We start from the raw sequence: 27,104 nt of genomic DNA, 5'->3' as shown, positions 1-27,104 counted from the left end.
GGATTGAATAAAATGCGATTACAATAATATACAGTTGAAAGAACGCTGTGCATAATTTGACCCACGGCTGCACCTTATTATAACAACGAATCATCGCACATGTCAACAGATGACCGCGTAAGTAACTTTTTATTTTTCATTGAATTTTTTAATTTAGTTTTTATTTGCGTCCAAAACTAGTATCAATTTATTTCTTTGAGATTACATTTCATCCCCAGCGGAAGTTAAGGTAAGTTATAGTATATTATGTTTGTGTACAAACTGTCAAAATGTCGTTTGATTTTCGGTTTAAAATGATATGCACTATGAAGATTGTCGCATTAGCCTTTACCTTTCTGACAATAATAGAAAGGTGGAGTGTTAAGTGACGCACGTAATGTTCAAAGAAATTTATGCTAAATGGTGTACAGGATAGCGACTCTAAATATACATTTTGTTGCTTAGTATTGTATTAAAGTGACTTAAAGACAATTTTATTATCTTATACAATATTCAGGTGCAGTTAAGACATAGTAAACTGCATTTTCAAGACATGCGAAACGCAAAGTACATATTCAAAAAAATAATTATTAAAGAGCGATCTTTTGAAAAGAATATGTATAAATTCCCTTTGTTATTATGGCATTACTTGGTTTTTGTAATTTGTCTCTAACTCTTCGTATGACCAAACAGGTATAAACATAAATAATGAACTGCAAGATTAAAGGTAATTAATCTAAAATGTAAGGGTTTTTTTTAGTGAGGATACACGCTTTTCTAATATATCATTTCCAACTGCAAGAACAAAACTTTTGAAATAAATGCGCCATAAAGCGAGGAGAGAAACTATACAAACTAACAGGATAAGAAAATCTTATACATTTCTTGCATTTTGGTAAACTGAGTCGAAAGGAAAAAAATGAAGAGAAAAAAATAACTTGTTTTCCTAGATGACAGTAGATCTATATGGAAATTTTCTTTTTTTTAAAGAAATTTTTAGTGATATCATGTAAATGGTAAAATAAAAATTTGACTTATGAACAAAAACAAAGCTTTTTGTTTATTTGCTGGTAATAAAACTTTTAAAAACTAGAATCAATATCATATTCCCCAAAAAACTATTTCATCTTACCTTATGAATGTGAGTAGCCTTTGCAACAGATGCAGTTGCTTTTTTTTTACTGAAACAAGATTGGTGAAGGTGTTAACAAATGTTATACATTGTAAAATTTACGACTTTTCACATTTCTTTCAATATATCTTAGTCTTGTTTCTAACAGAAGACAATATTTTCTTCTGGTGACATTGGATTTTTGCAAGACAAATAGTTTTACAAAAATACATAGTGTATTGTATGTAAAGGTCATTTTTTCGTTTCGTACAAAAGTTTGAATCTTGCTATGAAGCCAGAAAATTTCTCGAGCAATTTATTCTCAGAATGATTTTAAGTTATGCAATATCTGTAGAACAATTCTCAAAAGTATATATTTTGAATTAAAATATTTATGAAAGTTGATTGTTTTTAGACCTAAAAAGGTATGAATTTCAATTAGATATTAGTACCAAAAATAATTCTATTCTAATTTAACTGTCGCCCACTCCTTATTTGATGACTAAATAAAGTTATTTATTATAAATTTATATGAAATCGTACATTTCTGTGCAATCTAGATTTAGATATGAATCTTTTATTGCTAAAATGTTAATTTTCTACAACTAAAGAGTTTAATTAATTTCTTGTCATATTTAGGGTCTCTTCGTGACATTTTTACCACGGATATTTGAAGTATTTTCGACTGAAAACGACTTTGAGTTATCAACTTTTGAAGAAAAAATCCCCTTGAAAATTATATTACTTATAAAAAAAAGAGTTTGAGATATCAAACACTTGATAGGTGTGTGGTCATTGTCACTATTTGTCAACTCCTGAGATGTATCAATTCTGTTTTTGTGGTATATTCGTAGAAATTGTTCGTTATGAATTTTTCAAGCATTATTTTGGGAAAAAAAATAGAATGCCTGTGAGATTTACAAACTTAAGTAGTAAAATTCAAATCAAATACCTTTGTCGCAAATTGACACTTTCATCATGAAATTTAATTCACTATCTTAAATTTGAGTTTAATTTCCCCCTAGGTTCACCGCAGTCAATGCTTTCACTTCACATTGTTAAGCTTTTCGAAGGTGATGCTATTTTAAATCTGCCAATATTAACTTAAAACGGTTGCCAAAAATTGTCCAAAAATTTTGATAACAACGGATAGTGATATCAATATATGTCAGCAATTTTATACTGTATGTCAGTGAGAGAAAGATGTGGGACTTACTATTTTTCCATCGAACAAATTTTCTAAAAATCGTCCTTAAAAATATTGAATTTCGAAAATCTTATGAAAAGAAACCTTAAAATTAACCGAATTTTTTATCTCAAATAAAATTGTTATTAGTATGTCTCAACAGGTGGCTTGAGCCTCTGAATTTTATAAGGTTGATATCATTTGAGAGTTGCATTTCTTCCTATAACTATGACTTCGTTAACAAATGTGACTTTTACTCTAAAAGCTATTGGTAGTAAATATTATCACGTATATTAGCAGTAGGTTTAACTAAAAAGGCCACAAGGTACATGCACGAAGATGCACACAAACTTTTAATAATAGCAGTGAAAAATTGCTCACGAGATGTATATGCCTTAATGATATAATAAAAGCGTTATTTGTAATTATACCGCAGTGGGAAGCACCTCTGATTTCAAGGCACATTTTTTACCATGTAATCACTTATTTGTGTTAAAGAGACAGAAAGACTGATGGAAAACGTACGTGTCAAAAAGATATGGCGAAGCGTCTTATGCATATTCCAAAAGCGAATCTGAAATCTGATTATACTTGATGCAATGTCATCCAAAAATTCTGCCTATTTCTACTGGGTCCTTATTAGACTATATTTAGATAAAAATTCAAGACAGTTTAATAAATAATTAAAAACTTAGTTTAAACTGACTTCACTAAAAGAGGGCAAGGTATCATAAAAATTAATTCATTAATGACGTATTGCCGTAAATATTAAATGTAAGTGACCACATATATTTTATGTATGCGTCAGGAAATACTATGTAGTTTTGAATAATGAACATAAACTTAAGGATTATGTTGTAATAGTTTTTAAGAATATCTCTTGGATTTTGTTTTTGATTTTCTCTCCATTTTATTCAGTGGTTTCCTCTTGTTGTATGTTTGAAATGAACGTTTGCTAGGTTGTCCAATTATATCTCTAGTGTTCAATGTACATGCATTAAATCTTCTTAGAGTGCATTTTAAAGGCAAATATTTATTTTTAGAAGTTTTAACAACTTATTTGGAAAACCGACCCGAAAATGTGCATCACGTGTTTCGTGTGTTTATTGTTGCGATCGCAAGTATGCAAAATCTCAATTTTGATGAAAAAGGTTCTTGATTCAAAAGGATGATAAGGGTAGGTCAATATATCATGTCATCGTTGCTCTTTGCATCAGGGAAACTCATATTAACGAAGAAACATCATTTTATGGCGATAAAGCCTTTAAAAAAGATGTTATGCACTCATGCCTTTTAGCATGAGAGGTTCTTTTTATACTGCCAGACAAATTATACAACACATGACCTCGTTAATAGGAATAAATACTATGAAACTTTAATATTATTTTTTTTTAACTTCGTAAATAAGATTATATAATTATATTGCCACTAAAATATTTATTTTTGACTGCAGAGTAAAAATAGATTTTGATATATATAGCCCAAGACTTGAATATACATCTTGCAATAAGTTAAAAGGAATAAACTGACATAGTCCCTGCGCTTCATCTTAGCAAAGAGTCTCTGCAACAGTCATCTATAGAGCACACTCTAAAAGTAAATGTATCATTCGAATTCTAAGACGATGAAAGAATAAAACTTAGAGTAAAGTATCTTTATATGATGGAAGCATAGCCAAGGATTAATTTTCAGATATTCTGAATAACATCCAAGAATTGGTAAACGAAAGCATCAAGAATTACATTTACTTACATATCTTGACCTTAAATGTATATATAAAAAACAATAGGTAACACGCGTTTCCAAATATCAAACGTCGTAAAAAGAAAGCAAACTAACGCATTGTTAAATAACAGCTTGCAGGTATTTTGCACGTAAATGTCATAAATTAGAAATATAAAAAAAGGTCCTGATCATCACAAAATTTTATTCCCGCAATAACCACAAAGAAAGCATTTCAGTGATTTATTCAATATATGAAAAAGAAAAGAATTAAGCGTAAGCAATGAATCGTCTAAATTATCCATTCATTGACCTACTATGCTAGTTGATAAATGTTTAGGGTCAGACTCCAGACTATTTACATAGGTCAATATTCTATTCATGAAACGGGAAACCATATGATTGCTAGAGGCATTACCTCACGTAGTCTGACAAATGATGCAAGCCAAATGGACCAATGAAAACAAATTTAATATATATGTAATTTGCCCCATTAAAATGATTAAATGTTGATATAGATGGTATTTAGCTAATGACATATAGAAAATAGGAAACACGAAATTCAAAATGCTACATTCTCTGAAAGAATATACAGATCACGTATTAGAATTTAAAACGAGAAGACCGTTCGTGTCTTTCCAATTTGCATTACATATCATAAATTCTAAACAATCTTTCGTGGTCAGCCATGTCATGGTGTAAATGTTGTATACATTGCAACCAGTTAATTCAACAACACGACATTGTAATACAATCTATTTTAAGTTCAGATAAAAAAAAGATTTTTATTAAGCTTACCTGTGTGTGATGTTGAATGAAGTGGATAATCTTAAAAAATCAAGTTAAGTTAGCAGTTGTTTAAGGGGGTGTGCGGCCATTTTGTATATTTGAGGATAAGAATGTAAACATTTGAACTGGCTTGTTTCTGTTCGAAGCAAACCAAAACTGTTTCCAACTGATAATTAAGTCATAAGTATCGACCCTTCTCGTTACTGGTGACCATAAGCATATGTAGATCTTCATATTTCAACATGATAACAGTTACTTAGGACCAAGGGCTGGTACAGTACTCATGGCAAGGGGATTATGGGTATCTTTTCTCCAAATTTTGAGTTCGCTTTTTGCTTTACTAATAATCATGATAGGAAACTTGTTTTATTCTATATTGTCAAGAGCTAACATCATGTGTGCCTGAAAAAGGGCTATAAACCGTCTTGAAACTTGTCAGTTTAGTATTCATGATGTGTCATGACATGGTTATTCATTAATTAGACATCTTATAATTGGATTAACTCTTTAAAAAATGGCGGGTTCTTCAAATGGTTTCGTTGGATTGTCTTTCTTTGCACTTAACTGAAAAAGTCGTACAAGATGCTACCCAGGCACTAAAATAATCAATGTTTTCCACATACCATATAAATATCAACACATATACTTTTTACGTTTCTCATGGATCACTCTATGATTAGAGTGAAAAAAGTTGAAGTTGGACATGGGTACTCCCTTGTGTTAAAAAAAATTTGTGCTGACAAACACTTCTCCTTTTTTTGATAATTCCTTCTAACAAGCATACAATTTGATTAATAATGTTTTAGGCTATTTTGAAAAAAAAATATTTGAATGATAATGTTTGAGGCTATTTTCAAAGATTGCTTGACACATAGATAGAAAGAGGTATACTTTTTTCTTTACATTTATTTCATCTGTACATTATTGTTTATTGAAAGTATGATGAAATCTGGAATATGGGTACAGCTAATAATTCAAAAGACATTTTTTGTTTCTTTCTCTTATTTTATTTATTTTTCCGACTGCAGCATATCTAAAGAGGTTTGTTACTCTGTGCTTGAAAAAATATTTGTTTAACATTTTATTTGAACAGTCTTCACCATATATTAATTTGAGTTCTGAACTAATAATTTACACTTTATTCGATTAAATAAAAACAAATAAAAGGGGTTCGAAAATGGCTTACATTTGTGGCGGATGGTTTTAAAGAAGAAAATCAACACTTTCGGATTTCAATAATTTTAAAGTAAAGTAAAATTGGCCTCTTTATTTCAATGCAAGCTAAACTTCCAAATATTTGTTATGTAAACTAGGTTCATGTTATGTTTTTGTTTTTCCATTTAGTTATTTAATAAAAAATAACACACATTTTAAATAAATGAGCGGTTGAAAGCAGTAAAAAAGCCAGAAAATCTTGAATCAATTAGATAAAATCTGATATACATTAGATTTCAATATTTTGCAACCCATGTAAACAAAACTATGGCACAAGCTTTGTTTTTTGGTTTTTTGGTTTTTTTTTGTGTTTTCTTTTTTTTAAAATCGCAACTTCTGTGTTTCGCGACAGGCGACATTTAAATTTTATAAACATGTTAAAAATATCTTAATAAAGAATGTTTACAAAAGAGACAATTAATTTTAGCTCAATTCACGACGATACCCTTTTAAAAGCTTAAAAGACTGAAATGTTTGCCTAAAATAGGTTAATTTAATGTCACGTCTAAAAATTGATATCATTGATGTATGCGTTTAATTATACGTTTTTCAATGAATTTATTTTCTAGTCAGCCTCTTTTAATTTTAGTAAAACCTTGAAACATTTACACAGTTTTTATTGCTTGTTGAATATTTTAAAAGCAGAAAGTAGCATTCGCATTCTATTCGTACAAAAAGGTCAACAAACTATTACGGTGATGTAATATGAAACTTTTTTGTATCTATTTTGAACTGAATTAGACTTTTTAATAGGATAAAATTGTATTTGGTTTAAGGTTTCAAACCAATAACAAATAAAAGAAAAAGGCTATTCATAAGTAAGTTGCAATTTCAGTGCATATATGTCATGTAAATTGTAAGCAAGATTACACATAAAAGAGATAAACAAATTTGCCAAATTATTAAAAACAAAGCAAATCAGCATCGTGTTTTACTTTTGACAAAGTCGTAAATATTTTTAGTCTAATAATATAAAATTGGGGGAAAATTATGTAAATTTTTCACCAATCACTACCCATTTCCTGATTCACATGAAGCCTTGCACTTTGAACATAACTATTTCAGTTCATCTAAGCTCCAGTGGGCTGTTCTGATCACCTTTTGATCGGTGTTCATCTGCCAGTTTGTAAAATATTTACATTTTCCACTTATTCTTCAGACTAACTGGGTCGATTTTAACTAAACTTGAGACAAACATCCTTAGAAGAAGATAATTCAAGTTTGGTAAAATGAAGTGCCACGCATTCTCTGAGATACTTAGGAAGTCTGAAAACTGTCTTTCAAAAATGTTTTCTTAAAAGAACATTTGACCTAAAAAGCTGATACTTGTGTGAACACATCCTCTGGTATTGAAAATTAAGGTTTGTTCAATTCATCATCAACAGGGGTCGGGGGCATTAAAGGCGGTCCAGTTTTTAATAAGAATATATAAACGTAAGCGAGAAATCTTTAAAAAAAATCTTCTTCTCAAAACTAAGGATGTCAATATTACTCGATTAGCTTAATTTCGTCGATTAATCAGAGGCTTTAGTCGAGCGATAATCGAGTAATCGATAATTTATTTAATACTGTGTGTCCTTTCCAAATGAAATAAAGCTATTGCCAAATACATCTTAATATTTTAAACTAAAAGAAAAATGAAAAACTTATTATAATATACACTTAATGTATTTGATCTAAAATAAATTGAAAAGTATTTTATTAAAATGTTCTGGCTTTTCCTTGAATTGAGCTCCATAACATCTTAGGCAAATCAAATGGGACTTGTTCAATGTTTAATAAATAACTGTCCGTTAATCAATTGTCAAAGATTATTGCTTATAAAAACAAACGCCTTGAGATAATTATTGATAAGATTAAATTTTTGATTATGCAAACATTTAATCCAATAAATGATTAGAAGAAACACAGATTGTTCACAAGTACATGTACATGTCTGCCTTAGTAAATCAAAAGATATCAATTATTAGCCGCTTCCAAAATACACCAGGGACACCGATTAAAAAGAGTGTAATTAACGGATCAAACATATCGAGAAAAGAAAACTGAAGAAAACTTTTTTACATTTGTAGCTAAAAAACTGCTGCGATAATAAAAAATAATAGTCGATGATCGGTGTGACGAAGCGATAGTCGAGTACTCGAGAACTCGTTGACATCCCTACTAAAAACCAATTAGAAACATTGAAACTTGCGTGGAAGCATCCTCAGGTAGCGCAGATTTGAATTTGTTCAAATCAAAATCCCTGGGGGTTAGATGTGGCCAAAATGGGGGTCTAATTTTTACATAGGAATACAAATGGATAGAGAAACAACTTTAAATTATTCTTATCAAATATCAGTCGGTCAGAAAAGCTGTAACTTTAGTGTAAGCAACCTCAGATATTATAGTTTCAAATTCACACAGTCGTGACATTTGAGGGACGAATTTTACATAGGAATTTTTTAGAAGTTATTCTCATATGATAAACTCAACTGTTAAGTACGAGGAGTGTTCCACCTTCCTCGTGAAAATCGTTTTAATACATGCATCTGAAACCACTTTGACACGTTAAATTGATCACTGACACCCCTGCGAATGTGTTCGGAATGTTTTCTTTATCGTTGCTAAGTATGTAATAAATCCAGAGGTGCTCGAATGAAAGTTCACGAGACTTCACCGAGATTTGTTTAGTTCCTGTAAATTTTCGAGCGGAAGTATAAGTGCTTGGATAATATTCTTAAAATACGTAAGTACTGGTCGTTTTTCATATCATATCCTACTTTATTTATGTTAAAACATAAAACTCTTTAAAGACGTTTGTCTTATTTCACCATCTAACGGTTATTTATACTAAACGATAATATTCAGAACAGAGTTATCGTTCGTGTTGAGTGGTTGAAAAGATAAACACTGGGTTGCTTAATAAAATCATAGCTATGTTTGATGCTTGTGGTGTGCAATACCATGTTTTTTAAAAAAAATAATAGGTGTCTGTTTTGCATAAAAACTTAGTATATCGATCCATTTTCAAGTAACATTCTGCATAAAATAGTTTAGTCTATTTCACTATTGATGCTATAACTACGTCAGGCGCGGATCGACAATTAATCCTCAGGGGGGATCTCTATTAAGCATGTTAATTATTGCAACAGCAGACAAAAACTATTTTTTGTATTGCTACATTTATTTCTAGAACACATTTTTTCCACCAATCAATGAAAACAAAGTTTAAAATCAATAAACCTCTAGATTTTATATTTGACTACAAGCACCTAGATTCTATGAAATTGACTATAGCCACGAGGCACGATTTTTACTGCGAAACTGAAAGGGTCAAATAAAACCACGTGGTCTAAAATTTAAATGACAATAACATTCGCAGGGGTGTTTCTGTAATGCTAACAAAATTCAAGCTTGCATGATCGAAGACAGCATTTTGGCACCATTGCTAGCTAGAGATTACGATTACAGCCCGAGAGCAAGAATTCTTTATGATGTAAATTTTACAACGACTCAGTAAACTCAAAATTTTCACTAAGATATTAGCCAGATTATACGAAGGTTCCGTAGAGTGGCCGTGAACTTTAACATAAAAAAAGCTAATTAATCATTTTTGGATATTCACATTCTTTTACAAAAACTGAGTTCGCTGTATGCTAGGATAATGCGGCCTAGCTTAATTAGGCATAAGATAAAGTAACTTTAATGAATATGACATTTGTCAGAATGAACGAGTTTCCTTGTTTGAGTCTCTTGCGTGGCAAAAGGTAGGACCGCTTTTTAGTAAAAACTGAAACTTTTTCAAGCGGAACACATTATGCTTGATCGGCCAATGACTTAGATTTTGCGATATGGTGTACTTTAGTGCGAAAAATGCGAAACACCGAATATAGTTCTTTGCACATGTATAAACGTTTTTATTATTTGTGTTTTTTGTAAATAATGATGTTTTAGTCAAGTTTATAATCTGGTTTGATTTTATTGTGAGCAAAATTCAGCAGACAGTTTACTAAAATGATTAAATTAAAGAATGTAATTTATTGTAAACAAATCAACTTGAAAAAAAGTCGAATTATTATTGCCATGATGGAAAGTTCTGTGTTTTTTTTAAAAATAAACTTTAATAGTTTATAAGATATACACAAATATATAGTACACACTTCTCATTTCTTTTTTTAGGAAAACTCCAGCTTATCTTTAAAGCAAAATTTGTACGATTTACATGTATGTTTCACGAAAAGTTGTAAATTATCCCTACAGATTTTAATACATTGGTATTACTGACAGTACAATCATGCGTCGATTCCCATTTTGACTATCATGATTATGTACTAATAAAATTTTCACTATATTGACAATTGTTCGTCCAAAACTTCATTTTCTTTACACGACTTCTATTGGGGTTATGAGGTCTTTGAATGGTGCTGTTTTAGGAATAGTAAGCGGTGGCGGGGAGTTGCAGGATTTCTAAAAACAAAATTAAAAACATAATATTTAAAGCAAATAAGTGATTTTTAAAGTAAGAAATTAAAGTATTAAAATTAATTCATAAAGTCTTTTTGTGGCAGTATGATATCATCGAATTTGAGTTTGTGTGCATCGTCAACGATATTAAATGATACTAACTTCGTAACATTTACTCCTGCAAAGTTTAGCTCGATAGTCTATGAGCAAAGGTTCCCCGTCAACCAAAAAGAAGCCCTTCATTTCTACACGTCCCAACCATTTTCCATTCAATTCAAAAGGCACATTTGAAGGAGTGAAGCCAAGTAGGCTTACAGCTGCTTCAATTGGACATCTGAAAAACCATAAAACAATGTAAAAAGCAAACCTTAACAAAGAATCATCACATAAGTCAATCTGCATTAAAATTTCTTACTCGTCCTCAATCAACTTGATAGATTTCACTTCGTTTGTCTGTCTGTCCAGGCTGTAGGCCTCCAAGTATCGGATACGTGCACCTGTGGTATCTGCAACATAGTATTAAGATTATTGATTAAAACCATTGAATATGTTTTTTGTAAAACAAATATACATCAAACATGAGCTTTTTTAACGGAAAAGACATCTCAAAGTTCGAGTTCCTGTTTGATATTGAAATAAAAACAAAGGTGGTTTAAATCGCGATCATATTTTAGAATTTTTAATTTGTTTGTAGATTACAATTAAGTTAAAGATATCTATGAGTTTATATTCATAAAATTTTACCTGGGAATTTTCCGTTGGATTCGGCTAAAATGTAGAAGGCGTCATTTCTTTGCACTTGTTGTAGTGGTCGTTCATTCGAATCAACAACTTTAACGGTTAAGGGGTTCATTGCAGCTGTGACGTCAACGGGATTTTCGCCCATACGTCTGAAAAATAGATAAGCGATTTTCCCTAAGAAATATATGCCTTATATCTTGGGAATTAAGATTGTTTCCCCATGATCATATTTATTAAGTGAATGATAAAATTTTAGAACGTGTAGGTATGTATATGGTTTTTTTTCCCCAAGCGTTTCGTACCTGGCCTCATAAACACACTGGACACTGTGAACTGTGTCTGACATGCTGAATAGTCCTTTTGTGTGGGCGGTGGCCACCTCCACTTCATAGGTTGTGTCACCTGTCTGTAACCAAATGGCAATTCATACATTACATTATTTAAATAGCTTCGACTTATTAGCGTTACGAGTAGTTTTAGAATAAGCTAATAAATGTATTATAAATATTTTTTTAAATATTGTGATATCGGAAGAGTTACTTTAAAATTCCTTTTTTATTATTGCGGCCAATGTCAATATGTATTGTGAAATATTATCAACTTCTCTGAATATTTTCTATAAGATACTAAAGGTTTACCTCTGGGTTTTCCGTTCTCTTCAATGAGCATGGTGCAATGGCTTCCAGAGGAATATCTAGCTCGTACATCTTGTACCCAGGAACGTTAGTAAACATCTCTGTGAGCTTACAGCCGAACATGCTCTGCTTCAAAAACATTTCTCCATTAAAGTTAAGAGGTCTGTATGCCCGAATTTTCATTGACGACATCCCGCACTCTGCACTCACTAAAAGGACATTTCAAAGGGTGGTAAATGATTTATTCTTATTACTGATCTGATAGATGATGAATTGATTGATTGATTTATAAACTGATTGTAATGTTATATTCATCTAAGAATAATTCAGTTAAAAAGAAACAATTGTTTACCATTGCTTTTGAAAAAAGAAAGACTTATTTATTTTATTCATTCAAGACATTTCAAATAAGTCACTTTTAAAATGATTACATGTATAAATGTTTAAGTTGTTAGATTCTATGTGTATCCATTGTCATGTCCTACACGTAAGTTCTAAGTGACTACATTTATATCAAATATAATTATCTAAGAGAGTACGTGCATCTATGTTCATGTTCCTAGTGACTACATGTTTCATATTCATGTTCTAAGTGACTACATATATATTCATTGTAATGTAATAAAAGAATTTATATATTTATGTTTATACCCTTTGTTAACATGTTCTAAACGTCTGCATGTACAGTCATATAAATGTTTTAAGTGACTAGATGTATCCATGCTATTAGTTACTACATGTATTCATGTTCTAAATCAATGAATGTATACTGTGGAATCATTAAATTTCGTGGTGGCTCAATTTTTGTGGAATTCGTGTGTTCTTCTCAACCACGAATTAACACCCTCCACGAATTAACAAATAGGGTTATAAATTCATACTCACTTTTGTGGGTATAAGGAAATACACGAAATTTCATCCACACAAACCTATAAAATTTCAGCAATCTCCGAAAATTGGCCCCCACGAATTATAATGATTCCACAGTAGTCATGTTTTAAGTAAGTACATGCATTCATGTTTCAAGGTTTTTTTTACCCTATGTAGTCATAATTTAAGTCACTACATGTGGTCATGATTCTGCTCTAAGTGACTATATGTAGTCATGATTCTGCTCTAAGTGACTACATGTTGTCATTGTAGTCTTGATCATGCTCTAAATGACTACATGTAATCATGTTATTATTGGACACTTACAGACAGGAACTTCACACTTTGTTCCTATGTAGTCTTCCGGACAGTAACAACTGATGCCATTGAAACATATCCCTTTGTTCAGACAGGCTGCTCGACAGGCTCCAGCTGGGGTGATGCTAGCTGTGATTCAGAATTCAAGTTTTATTTTTGCATATGGTATTTTTGCGTTTTAATTAAAAATGTAAATCAATATATAGTTTTTGCAATTTTATAACTGAATTTAAACACACTTTTTGCGATTGTAACGTCTTTTTTGCGTTTGAGATGATACATCAAAATTGAGCCAAAAATAAAGACATTCAACAGAAAAAATCCAGTTCTACAAAATCTATTGCTTTTGCTATAAAAAAAATGTGTTCTGGCGAGTGACTCAATATTATGATAATTAAAATGAAAAAAATGTTAATTTTAATAGGGTGGTATTCGACTGTTACGTCCATATTTTCGCGGGCCTCCATCTTACCTGTGTCTAAGCCGCAGTCTACCTCGGTGTAACCGGGGGGACATTTACACCTGCCAAAGTAGTCACAAGCTCCCCCGTTTTTACAGTCATACCCTGTGTTCAAACAGTTGTAACTCAACCCTGTAAAATCAAATTGAAATAATAGATTTGACTTTGATGCTTTAATGGGGCTTTCTAGATTTATTTATGTTTTATGACATTTGACGAGTCCTCTGAGATTGGAATAACTTAGTCAAAATGTTTTTAAAAAATTAAATACTGTCACTTTCGCGCGCAATTTTGTCATGGATTATTTACAAAATTTTAACAAAATCTTTGACAACGTGTTTTCATTCAATAAAAATATTTTCAGTGAGAGTTTAAATTAGTTCGACACTTTAATGGTAATTCTTTTCTTTGAATCATTTTCTTAATTTGTTTTTACGGTTTTATTTTTAAACTTTTCACCTCAAATGCTCACTAATCATACAAAAATTACCATCTTGTTATTAAACATCATTTATTTTGAGATTTTTGTGATCGAATGTAATGTGATTTTCAGTCATGCAATGTGAATCCTTTTATTTGTATATGTAAAACAACTGGTACTTATTTCGTGCGGTTTGACGTGCACTATTCTTGATTATGGTGCATCATACATTATTAATGTATAGCTTTATTACTTACCATAACTGACATAAGACAGGAGCAACAGTGGAAAGAGGGGCGACATTGTCTAAAACAATCAAAAATATATGTAGGATTTTAACGCTTTCATATCCAACTTATTTTGGATAAAATTCATGATACAATGTCATGAAATCTCAAAAAGGTTACGTAACTGCTGTAGTCATATAGAATAGCTGTGTTTTTTATGCCATTTTTAAATTAATTAACACGCTCTTAATTTACATAACTGGTAAAAAAATTATATGACCAGAAAAAATCGTGAGACAATTCTTAAAAAGAGAACAAAAATAATTCCAGGTGTCAAGATCTTGGTAGTTTATGCCACAAAAAATCATGAAAAAGGACAGTTACTTAAATGTTAAGTATTGTGAATAATTAATGAAGTTTCATTAAACTTTTGCTTGCATGGAATGACATTAAGTTCACCAAAAGAATTTAATTTCGATATTTGGCTTAATACTTGTCATTTCAATTATCTACATGCGAGACTAGATCGTCTTCAAAACTAAAAACAATGTCAGTGTAGTGCAACTCAAAATAAAACTCATTTAAACCATTAAAAAATAAGTTTGTCGTCTGAGGGAACTTCTTTAATGTGTTTATACTAAAGTAAATGTGAATTAAAAGCAGATTTGGGTTTGCAATGATAAACTTGCTCGATTAATTCACCGCAGCTGCAATTTAATTAGTTTAAGCTATCTGACTGTCACTGCAACCTATCTCCCTGACAAGTCGTAAATCTGTTCAGAGAGAGAACAACACCTCGTTGTAGATGTACCAGGATATCTATATTGTTCTAAGATCGGGAATGAATGTTTTTTTCTTCAGACATACGCCACTTATTGAGATTGAATAGTCTATGACAATGCTGTTTATATCGTGCGTTTTCATTATTATTATTTTATTTTTTGTTAATCCAAAAATCAAAAGAAAAACTTTATCTGGCTGATATATAATCCTTTAAAAGATATATTAAGAAAGGAAAGATTGCTTATTAAAATCAATAATCAATAATTATGAGTTACCACCATACACAGCGTATAGCAATGGACATCTCCATGGTTCCATCTCCCCAATCAAGGAATATTTCACCATAAACGTCTTTTGTATAAAACTACCGCTACCAAGTCTCTCGATTTCACGTTAATAAGAACACAGTTTGCAGGCATATTCCTCAAAGCTTTGCAATAAGCAGTTTTCCTTTATATCTTGCCTTCAACCATTCAATGTGAATGGATTAGGTTTTTTTCTTATAAACATGTTGATATTTTTGTGTTATTTCAGTTAGGAAATAAAATGAAAACATGCATGTTTTGGACAATACAAGTCCCGATACCTTAATCAGTGTAAAACTTGCGATACCTTAATTAGTATTAATAATAAATAATTACTATTGCAATACTAAGACCGACTTTGTTACTCTGGTCAAGTTGAGAAATTAGTAGATAACATGCGGTACATACTATTGTTTGTTTTAAATAAAAAGTTATTATAAGATATAGAAACGGTACTTACAATTCTTTGGGCTCCTCTATTGTTGTTAGAGCAACCAAAATGGCCTATGAATTTCTTGAAGGCTCATTTGCATATTTAGAATTAACAAGTATCTTGTGGTTGAAGGTTTGTGAGGAAATTGTATTAATTATTTTTTAAAACATTACATATGGGAATATAGCCGTGCGCATAATTTTGATGAGAAGTCTTGTAATTCATTAAGGGGAAAGATTTTGGATTCTTGCTGTTGCCAGAGAATGAACAAGTAAGTTGATATGTGTGTATCGATATCAATTTGATATGTTTATCCGTTTCAGAAAAAAAATACACTTGTTTTGGAATAATTGTTTAGATTGCCCCTTATTTTTGTTAAGGTGACTTTTGTTAGTTCTAAAGGTATTTGAATCCTTGAATCGATTCTATATGTATCACAAAAATGAACAATATTGCGACTTTTAACTGATGATTCGATATGGTGTATATCGCCAGACTAATCTCTTTTCTATAAACTTCAGATGATCTTGTTTTTTATACGCTGCTGTAAACATTTTTATTTTTGTTTTGCAATAGCTTTTTCGAGTTTTCAGCAGTACTACAGTTGTATGTAGTCACATGACTAATAATTTAAGCCATTTATTTGTCAAAGACAAAAAAAATCTTCAACCTACAACACGTCTCAGTTATTTGTTTATTTTTCGAGCTCTTGAGGCATTTCACTGATGTTTTTTTTTTATTCGTAAGAGCTGAGCGTATCTCTTTTTTAAAGGGTGTGGTTTCCATGATAATAATTGATATATGAAACTGAATCTTGTTCTGTCATGCACACAGAGTATTCACTTCTCCGAGTATAATGCGGGTCAAGTTAAGCATTGGCTTGCAAGCTTCGATGAGTTTGTAGGGCATCGACGACAGCGTACGTGCTTCTCGTAATTGTTCGACTGATATAAACGTTCTTTTTAGGACATCGTTTTTTAAGGGTTGTGTACAATTTTTGTTTCCTTGACAGATAATAAAACATTACTTTAATGACGCTTAGGTCATGCCCTATGAAAATGAAAAAGCTTTCATTGTATTTAATTTCATGCTATTTAAAATACAGTAATTTAAGTCTGGGTAACAAATTTTAAAATAATGAAAACAATTAATGACACTTATTAAATATCGATATCTCATCGAAGACACATACATGTACTTTTGATAAAAGAAGTTACTTAATTCGGAATTCACTGAATCTGTAAAATTCTAAATTCTTTTTACACTGCACAACCAAATACCAGCTACTCAACAACTGTTTTAAAAACCTACAGATTTTAAATATCATCCCTACAATATTATTTTTCCTGTTAGTTTCGTAGGGCTGTTTAACTTTCTTTGTATTTGGTTTCATTTGTTTCTTTTTTAAATATGTATTCGCTTATCATAATGATCATGATCAGGACTCACTTTGCATGGCTATCTGCAAAAAAAATAAATTTTGGCCTATTTTGACCATATAGTAATATAACAGTGATGACGTCATGCTAACAATGACCTAAAAAAGAGGGATATTTGTTATAATATGAAGGCGTTTGCGTAATAAACACATACAATATCAAGCTTGTTATTAATAGATGTGTACATACACAAATTACGTCAGGTGTTCGTCAACAGTACTTAAAATGCTTGTTTGGTAAAAGGGCACAGCAACCGTTTTGGTTTTGAACGTCATATCATGGGTAAAAAAAAAGAAATGTCTTTTATAAACTATAAATCTATATTTAGAACCACTTCTTTCGAGTGAATGACAATCTTTATCTAGTTGTAGTCATTAAAGAAATTAAAAATAAATGGACGCAGTATTGTACAGTACTGGTCTTTTTGGGTTTTCTTTAGTTTTTATCTAATTAAAACGCACATGAATTATATTCACATCCTTTTTAGAAGCAAAATGCGTCAATTATACGTGCAATTCATTAAACTTTTCACCACATGGGCTATATGTCCGTTATTTATATAACAGTCGTTACTTGTAATCAAGAAGACTATTGGTCAAAGGATAAATGCATACTTAATTATTACACAGAATTATCAGAATGAGAGAACATTTTGATGTCTCTATACTCATTGACATTAACCATTGCAATGATAAAGTAAACACGTGCAGGCGCTTTGCATGTTGTTGCTTGAATAAGATTTTTATTCCTTATGCATGGTGACAAGCAGTGACGGCCAACATTTTTAGGGTAGGAAACGGTGGGATGGGGTAAATTGAAATTATACTTTTAAGATGAATTTTATTAATATCTTGAAAAAAAATGACAATGTCATCGACTTCCTGTTTTCGAGGGCAAATGCCAAAGAGCTGTGTGTCGTTTTTCTTAATTTTTTTTCATGAAACCTACTGCGAAACTCCATAAAAGGTTATGCACATTATTTCGAGGTTAATTTATGAAACAAAACAACTAAAAGAGTGTATAAAACATTTTTATGATAAAATACTTAAAACCTAGGCAAAGGGACGGTTTTACTTTATTTTCAATGCAAGTATTGAAGCGGATCAGAATGTAAATGATTTGTTCACTTGCTCAAAATCTTTTGTTGTTATTTACAACATAAATAAATCAATGTGAGGTTCAAGCCATTTAAAACTATGGTCACTGAAGAATTTTAGGAGCTTGAATAATTTTTCATAAAATAATACTTTTACATAAACAAGACCACAAGTACAAGCCTTATGAAAGAATTAAGAATAATCGCAATTACAATGTATCTGCAACATCGATAGAGAACCTCTTGAATTCAGTGCCATAGGTACACATTCCATCTTTTTTTATATCACGATTTCATATACTTATGAATAATAAAGTACTTAATTTTTAAACTCTTCTTTAGAACGAAAAAAAATATTAATCAGAATTCTAATTGGAAAATTCTAATTTAGTCCATGAACTCTTTGATTCGACTATATGTCTACATACAGTATGAATTATTAATAACACATGAATCCTTTCGTTATTTATAATCTTTAAAGAAACCAATGTTACAGGTGTTATTTTTTGTATACAAACATTGAAATATACATAAGGTATGTACAAATATGTATTTGATTTTGTCAAAACTCAAAACAGTATCATATCTTAAATAAAAATAGTTCAGGTATGTTTAGATCCTATAATATTTCTAAGAGAATTTCTTCTTCATTGAAGGATTTCCAATATGATCCTGCTTATTCTGGAAGTTCTTTAAGACTTGACTAAATTTTTTGAAATTTCAATATAAAAGGTCTAATTTCTTTATTCAACGGGATATCTTCGAAATTGTTTCCTAAAACAATTCTAACAGTAGAACGATTGTCGTCCTCTGAAAAAAGTTAATAATTTAATCCCCTTCTGTCTTTTGAAGAGGAGATATGATGTCAAAAGAGTTGCATTTTAATGCCACACTAAAAAAACACCGTTATGCCAAATGTTTTGAAATTAGGTATAGCGACCTTCAAAAATCATGGGATCTTGACGCCAGTTCTCTTGATATATTTATATTCACATGATCTAGAGTATCAAACCTGTATTCTTATTCACATGACGTTGATCAGTACGTATTCTGATACATGTATATTAATTCACGTGGTGGAGAGTGTCATATCCTTATTTTGGTTTCTTCCAGAATGTCCCCACTGTACGTCCTTGCTCTCTGTTGCCTGGCAACCACAGGTTCGTATATTATGTTAGCATTAATATCAGTATAACAGTTGTCAAGTTTTTGTAGTTCATATCCATCTTCAAGTACGGTAGCCCTTGCATTCATCATTCAAACGTTGCCCTTGATTTATTAATAATACATGTTTTATAACTTTACTCCTTTTATTAGTTTTCGCGAAGTATGACTGCACAAACAATGGCGGATATGGTTGTAAATATGGCGGAACGTGCCACTTCTATGGCTTCTGTATTTGCCCAAAAGGATTCCAAGGCGATGACTGTGGATTAAAGACTGGTAAAATTAAACAGAATAAATACAGTTCTAAAAAACTTGGTTCAAATAGAAATGTTAGGTTTGAATAGCAATTCATTTTTCTCAATCAATTATTGGTTTGCTTTTAGAGCTCATTTCAACAGCCGCCAACTGTACAGCAGAGTGCAAAAATGGAGGCACATGCTACGAAAGCGACAGGTGTTATTGCCCCCATGGATTCATCGGAGATCTGTGCGAAATCCCAGACAGTAATAACATCATTATACTTTATTTTTCCACCTACTATGAAAATCAAAGCCAAAGGCATCTGACGTTATCATTTTTTCTTTTGATAAGCTCCATACCTAATTGGTAGGGGGTATATTTCTATAAAAAATGAAAAAAAAATTACATCAAGTGCCGGAATTCAAAGCAGAAATTTTTACAAAAATTTGGAGAACAAACTGGAATATACACAATATATATGTAATTACAAAGTTCTTTTTTCACATTTTTAAAGCTGTGGCTAGGTGCGCCCCCGACAGGATGATCATTGAGGCTTACAGACCCCTTGGATTCGTGGGAGAGGTTTACATGTTCAAGAACAGAAAATCTTGCGCCCTGAAACAGGTTCCTTCAGATATCAGGGACATGATGAAACTGGAGAGAGTGGTGCTACACAGTGACAAGACGGAGTGTGCCCTTACACGTACCCCCGACACACCCAAGGTAGACTGCTAAAACCCTTACACGTACCCCCGACATACCCAAGGTAGACTGCTAAAAGCTACATTCATGTCCTCATTTACATTTGCAAACAAACAAGAGATTATCATAACTAAAAGCAATAGCAACGTTTTAGGTTCTTTTGACTTATGGGTAACTTCTAATTTATAACGCAGTTTGTTATCGATACACTGAAACAGTTGTTTGATTTCAAATATCTTGGAAGTTTTATAAGTAAAAGTGGTTACATCTAAAAACATAAAATCCTTTGCCAGTCATGTATTATTCATATTGAAATAAATGATAAATCAAATCTTATATGACAAAACAATATTACATTTGTAAATGTTGCTCACACAAGACTCTGCTTCTGGAGTTCCTAAGGTCACTCTTTTATTACATAACTACTAAAAGCCATATTTTAGAAATCGTTTTTGTTATATTCTGCTGTAAAATGTCAGAGAAAAAATAAATCATGATGAATAGAACATCTTGCAATATGTTACTCTTAGGACTTGTGCTTCATCGAAAAAAAAACATATATTTAACCTTAAAAAGGAATGTTAACATTGCGAAATACATGTTACTTAATGTTTTACTAGTTAGGGGATGTTACTATGAAGACAACTGTTGTTAGTACACACAACTACAATCAATTTGGACCACGTGATAGTATCATGGACGTCTCTTGTGTACACACTAATAGGTAAGAAATAACTGTCCTGAATAAAAAAGTTTTTACAGTTTTGTAATTATCTTAGCATCTTAGCTTCAATATGTTTTTTTTCTATTAAAACAGTTTCCAAGGATCAACAAAGGAAATCACAGAAACAGCTTTCCCGTTCCGTATGGTTGCTTTGGATATGAATGGTGAACCCGTTCAAGCACTCGCTGCCAATGAGAGCATTATACTGCAATTTGAACCGGTTGGAATTCCAGGTAACTATTATATATATTAGAGATATAACGTTTGCATGAAACACGTTTCAAATGAGCAAATTCAAGAAAACAGAAAACCAAACTGAATGCACGGAATTAAATTATTACTGGCTTATAATAGCAAGAGAAGCGAGCTCTAAGAACCAGTGTGCGTGGGAAAAAGAACGAGCTAAACCGACGGATTCATCAAACAAAATTTTTTGTCTACGTCCCATAATGCTCTCTAATGTTTTCATCCGTGGTGCTATACCAAAAATGGCCGACATTTTACTCGTAATTCACGATGTCTTGAGGTTTGAAGACACGTTTTGAGTACTGCATATGCTTTGGCATCTTCCCAAGTCAAGGGTTTCTGATCCGCTCTGCTCTACATAAACCCTTGATTTGAATAGGCAGATTTTGACGGCGTTAGAAACCTCGCACGCTGATTGGTGTCATACAAGTTTGCATGATCCAATAAGAAACGTTGTTTCAATAATGATAATATGTAAACGGTGTGACCGTTGGACCGAGCGCAGATTTAACACAGTGCAGTTTGATTTTTGTATAATAAGATCTATTTAAAACGCACACAGTAGGATCCGCCAGCATGATTGCCTTCTCAAATCATTCGTCAGAGTTAAACTAAATGTCGCGTGCTCAGTCTACATTATGACGTCATAATTCAGACGTAAAACGTCTTCGGAAGAGACTTACGTGATTCGGAATTTGTTTTTAATACTTCTTTCATTGTTCATCAATTTAATTCATATGAATGCCAATGTAATAAAATTGAATACTTTATTCAGAATCTTAAAGATCAGTTCCTTGGCGTTAATGTTTTCATTTTCCATCTGATAATTTGATAAGACATACATAGAACAAGTCGTGTTTCTTGATTGAAGCACTATTAAAACTTATTTGTTTTCTTTTTTAATTTCTTTTAATTCAAATTACCTTCTATTGAAACATTGGAACTTATTAAATCGAGTTTAGGGGCAATAAACATCGATAAGTACCAGTCGATCAATGATCGAACTAACTTTTCAAAAACAAAATGGCGGCCAATATGGCGGCGCCCATGGCTGGAAGAAATTTTTTTGGGCCTTAGTACCCCTGATTCAACTTTCATTTTTCACTGATTTTCTTATATATACGTGTTACCATTAATCCTCGCTTCGCGAGGCGGGCTTCGTCCGCCTCTCGCTGCGCTCGGTATTAATTTTTGAAAGTGGGGGGGCCAGACCCATCCAAAAAAAATCTTGACAAGCAAAAAAAAAAAAAAAAGGAAATTTAAAGTTTCCAAAAATCTTCAAAATCCTAATCCGGGGGGGGGGGGGTAAACTTAACTCTAAACTAAACTTCGAAAAAAAAATTCTTCCCTACCAAAATTTTTTTTCCCTTCAAATCATGAAATTCCTAATCGGGGGGGGGGGGGGGGGGGGAAATAACTTCAATTTGACTCCTCATTTCCTTTTTTTCATATCAATTTTTTCCTTACTTCTAAAAAAAGTGGGGGGGGGACTCCGTTATAATCCATTTTTTTTATATGTAAATTTTAAAAAAATTGGTTGCTGCGAGAAAAAAGTGGGGGCGCCAGGCCCCCCTGGCCCCCCCTGATGCTACGTGCCTGGTCTTAAGGTTTAAAGACACGTTTAGGGTACCGCATATGCTTTGGCGAGACTCAAGAGATTTGTTAGTTGCTTCTATACCTTCGTATTGAGTCGAGATACGTAATCAAAGACGAACAAATTTATGGATGATGTCACAGTGCTCTCGCGCTATAATTCCCGCGATAAATTTAGAGGTGGAGAGGTGGATCAAACATCTGTAATGTGTGTACTAACTATTTCAGTATAGACTGCGATACCTGTCTCATTGACATATGATTTGTTTTTTTTTAATATAGAGATTATTTAAATATATACTAGCTAGAGCCATACTTTACTGTCATATCGATTCATTTTTAAGCTAAATGTGCATGCAGTAGGCAGGTAAGTATACGAGTATATGAGTAGGGAGGAAATAAACAGTAGGATATTTTGAACTAAATAAAAAGGAATAAAGAGAAAAAATAAACAGTTAAAAAATTTATGTAGATATTGCATATAGTCAAACCATTAAATTTGCAAACAGGAACAGGGCTCTCTCTCTCTCTCTCTCTCTCTCTCTCTCTCTCTCTCTCTCTCTCTCTCTCTCTCTCTCTCTCTCTCTCTCTCTCTCTGGTGAGGGGTAGAGGGTTGCGCTGTATGTATCATGACCATTAAAATACATTTGCCCCGGCATCCTTATTGTAGAGAAATAATCTCTCAAAAATTCTTTGACGTTCGTTGATACCTAAATAACACTAAGTTGGCAATGATGCAAGGTATGTGTAATTTTTGCTGCGCTCGCCACAACGGTAGCACCGTAGAACATATTAATACATCAGTAAGATTTAATTTTGTTATACCTTGACCTACAAATGTAGATAGTATGTCGTGTTAAAGATTTCTTATTATTTTCTTTTGAGGTTTCAGTTTTCTCAATAGCTAGTTTTACCTGTTTGTTCACTTTATGGTACATGTAAATGTAGATCCCAGTATACCGCTATTATTCAGTGATGGACCTCATTTTTTCTTTTCTCCAGATGTTCGTGGCGTTATGGTTGAGTATTTGGAAGTCTACAGTATCAACGCTAATTCCAACGAGGTTGTCAGCAAAACTATCATAGAAAACGGGTGAGTTTTCAAGTGTCCAAGAGCAATCCACACCACCTAACATTACAACTATTGCTCAACGCTGCTCAACTTAAAGGCAAAAATGCTTTAATTATTTAATTGTAAAATTATTGCCTTAACCAAAGTCTTATAAGCAATTTCCAAGATGTATAACTAGTAAAGATAAAGACCATATTCAAAGTTTTCTTTATTACAAAATTCAATTTAGGAGTCGAGTGTATTCAATCATAAAAGTATGAATCAATGTTATGGAATATCTCAATCCCAAATAAAGCTTTTCAAAAGATTTTAACGAAACTTTGTTAAACTTAATAATCTAAAATTATGTTTGAAAGACAATCGTGTGTAAATCAGACCTTGACAGCAAAATGTATAATAGATTCCACAATTTTTGGGTACTTTGTTATGACTAGACTAAAATATGTCTTGTCATAATAATGTTTTAGACTAAATACATCAGATTGGATAGAGTCCCAAATAATCATTCAAGTGTTGGTCCTTAGGCAAGAGTAATTCATCTTTATAACATTGCATTTGATGAAAGATAAAAAAAGTACTAAATTATATGTTTTGACATATTCTGTTTTCAGTCAATGTGTGCATTAAAAAAAAGTCACACAATTTGGCACATGAAAAGGGACTTATTCAAAACTACAAGAGAACAAAAAGTAGTTGTTGAAAATGTAAAAAGTTTTTAAAGTCTGTAAGAGGTAGAGAAAAAGCTTAACAGTTTGATGAAGAAAATGGTCTTTTACAAGACTGGGTCAGTTTTGCAACTATAGATTCAATAGACAAGAATTGTGATTTATTTTCTAGAACAAATGTAGTCATTAAATACTTTTTGAATGATACCAAGAAATTGTTATGCATTTCCTCAAACCTAAGGTAATAACAGTATCTATATTTCAACCATGCTTTCCAGATGTGTACTGAGAACAGCACAGCAGCATTTGGAAATTCCGATCCGAAATTACTCAGAGATGAACAGACAGGGAACCTCCTGGGTGGCGAGAGTTGCAATGAGAGCTTTTATTTTGCTCCCTGGAGAACCACTGTTATTCAAGTCTAGATTACGCTTCTGTCCAGGAAAGTGCCACGGGGTAAGCTGTAGTTTTTAATCAACAGAAATTGCACACCTTTTCTAGCGTAACAGTTTTCTTAAGAGTTACAGAGAACGTTAGATTTGTCACGTGATAAAAAATGGCGCTCCATGTTTAGCAAAGTTGGTCTGAATTTGGGAAAGTGTCAAATAAATGACGAAATCGATCTCGAGCGGTGAAATTCAGGTTGTGGAGCACCTCGGGTATAGTTGGATCTTCTCTTCTTTTTCCAGGTGTTTGTATGCTCAGACAAGCACTCGGCCCTGATCAAATGGAGAGTGAACGGGCCATTTTAACAACAGGACAAAATGTAGATTTAATGAGGAAACTTTATGTAACCTCATATTAACCCCCTCTTAACAAAAACACTCATTATTTTAACTTCACCATACAGTGCTTATCAGTATTAAAATTTGGTGTTAGTGTTTACAGTAATTATATTTTTATCCAGAAATTATTTTCTTGTATATTTATCGACTAACCCGAAGTTGCGAAACACACAGCTTGAATTTTAGCTTTCACCCTAACAGACAAAATACATGTTCTGTAAGATGAATAAGATGGTGTTATGCTTTACCTGTATTCAGGACATACTAGTATTCATTTAAAGAAAAAATTGCCAAATTTCATCGTAATTTATACTAAAATGCTGTTTGGCACGTTGCATGGAGCGCCATTCTTCATATATATTTTCTGAAATCCAGATACCTGCATAATAATTCTTGCATAATATTACGCTATACTACATTTGCATTTTGCGATGAAGTCTTCTTGATGGACGACCTTTTACAAGAATGTCATCTCATTCTTTATCTTAACGACCGGTGTTGTTGATAACTCTATGAAATCTGTTTTATTCTGGTGATGAATGAATAAAAAAATATATTTTCCTGGCTTCTCTTCTCTGGACGGGTTCTTTGTTTATGTTTTATAGGTGACATGCGCCATGTAATCAAGAACAGTATTTGGCAAGGACAGACAGAAAAAGGAAACTTCCTCTATAAACAGTCGTTGCGATATTGTCGTTCAATATACTCATATTTATTTAAACACACGCTTCATTTGTTTCGATCTCGAAGAAAGTGATTATTATCAAACGACAAAATTATATGATCATACGAAGTCTATTTTATTTCATAATTTTGCTTATTGCTAAAATTTGCTACTTTTGTCTACTGGCAGCTACATGAGCCAGTCAATCATTGTGATTTCTTGTAACCCTTTTGGGAGGTATTCAATAATTTGAAAAAAATGAACAATTATGTTCAGCTTAACTGCCAGGAATAAATAAAATATACATGTTTAATAATAAAAAAGCATTGACCTGCGTATCTGTATTTAAATTTCATCCCATTGAATAAAGATGATATTTTGTGTTTTAGTATCCATGCTTCTACAAATTACTAGCAAAAAATTAGAGTCTCATTTAAGACATACTAATGCCATTAGACGCTTATCAATGAAAAAAAAAAATATTTATCAGAGCAAAAACCAACGTTTTCAGTGATCACGGGGTTTTGAACTGCGACTGCTGGCGTTTCACGTGATGCACGTTAGCGTCAATGTATCGTGGTATCTTGATACACTTCCAGAGAGCAATTACAGTTTCTGATACAACGTTCTCTAAATGATGTTAACGTTGTTGGAAACTTGTTTTACCTTTGCATTTTTAAAAACATGTTGCCATCGGAGGTTGCAAGATCTATAAAGTTAATAGATAAAATCTAGTAGGTCGTGATGTATAAAACAATTACCAGCGTATGGTAAACTTTTAATGCTCCAGGTGATTAGAATTAACACATTGATTGGTGTCATTTATGTATTTTCTTTGATGATTCAAACATGTAACTTTTTCCAAATACATATTGTATTTGCAAATTTTATTAATTCCATAGGGTTTTTTTTTTTTACCTAGGTTGATGCCATAAAAAGTTGTTAAAAACGATATTAATGTCTTGACAGATTTCAAATATATTCAGACGCAAAACGTCTTATTTCCATAAGATAAATTCTAGTGATATACTTCATAATACAAGCAATAATGATGAAATTCGAACATATCT

The 27,104-nt window shown here is 32.0% G+C and overlaps 2 protein-coding genes across 4 annotated transcripts; one reads left to right on the top strand and one right to left on the bottom strand.

The window, feature by feature from the left end:
* The first annotated feature begins 20 nt into the window (after positions 1-20).
* On the top strand, positions 21-26,417 carry LOC128161170 (gigasin-2). 3 transcript variants are annotated; one of them, XM_052824407.1, is made up of 10 exons: positions 21-117; positions 19,290-19,336; positions 19,494-19,619; positions 19,727-19,846; positions 20,098-20,306; positions 20,906-21,009; positions 21,103-21,242; positions 23,851-23,941; positions 24,864-25,041; positions 25,275-25,931. In XM_052824407.1, the coding sequence occupies exons 1-10, from the start codon at positions 110-112 to the stop codon at positions 25,335-25,337; spliced, it is 1,086 nt and encodes a 361-aa protein (XP_052680367.1). In that variant the 5' UTR covers positions 21-109; the 3' UTR covers positions 25,338-25,931. The 3 variants fall into 3 exon arrangements, with proteins under 3 accessions (XP_052680367.1, XP_052680358.1, XP_052680372.1); XM_052824398.1 differs by lacking the exon at positions 21-117 and adding an exon at positions 15,789-15,912; XM_052824412.1 differs by lacking the exons at positions 21-117; positions 25,275-25,931 and adding exons at positions 15,793-15,912; positions 25,976-26,417.
* On the bottom strand, positions 9,404-15,742 carry LOC128161159 (EGF-like domain-containing protein 2). The gene is made up of 10 exons (XM_052824391.1): positions 15,669-15,742; positions 14,151-14,199; positions 13,485-13,604; positions 13,022-13,141; positions 11,828-12,033; positions 11,492-11,595; positions 11,193-11,338; positions 10,864-10,954; positions 10,611-10,782; positions 9,404-10,451 (listed from the first exon to the last, which is right to left on the bottom strand). The coding sequence occupies exons 2-10, from the start codon at positions 14,194-14,196 to the stop codon at positions 10,368-10,370; spliced, it is 1,089 nt and encodes a 362-aa protein (XP_052680351.1). The 5' UTR covers positions 14,197-14,199; positions 15,669-15,742; the 3' UTR covers positions 9,404-10,367.
* Positions 26,418-27,104: the final 687 nt, after the last annotated feature.

Source organism: Crassostrea angulata, chromosome 1, assembly GCF_025612915.1.
Source record: "Crassostrea angulata isolate pt1a10 chromosome 1, ASM2561291v2, whole genome shotgun sequence".
Classification (NCBI taxonomy): domain Eukaryota; kingdom Metazoa; phylum Mollusca; class Bivalvia; order Ostreida; family Ostreidae; genus Magallana; species Magallana angulata.
This window is presented reverse-complemented; position numbering and strand designations above follow the sequence as displayed.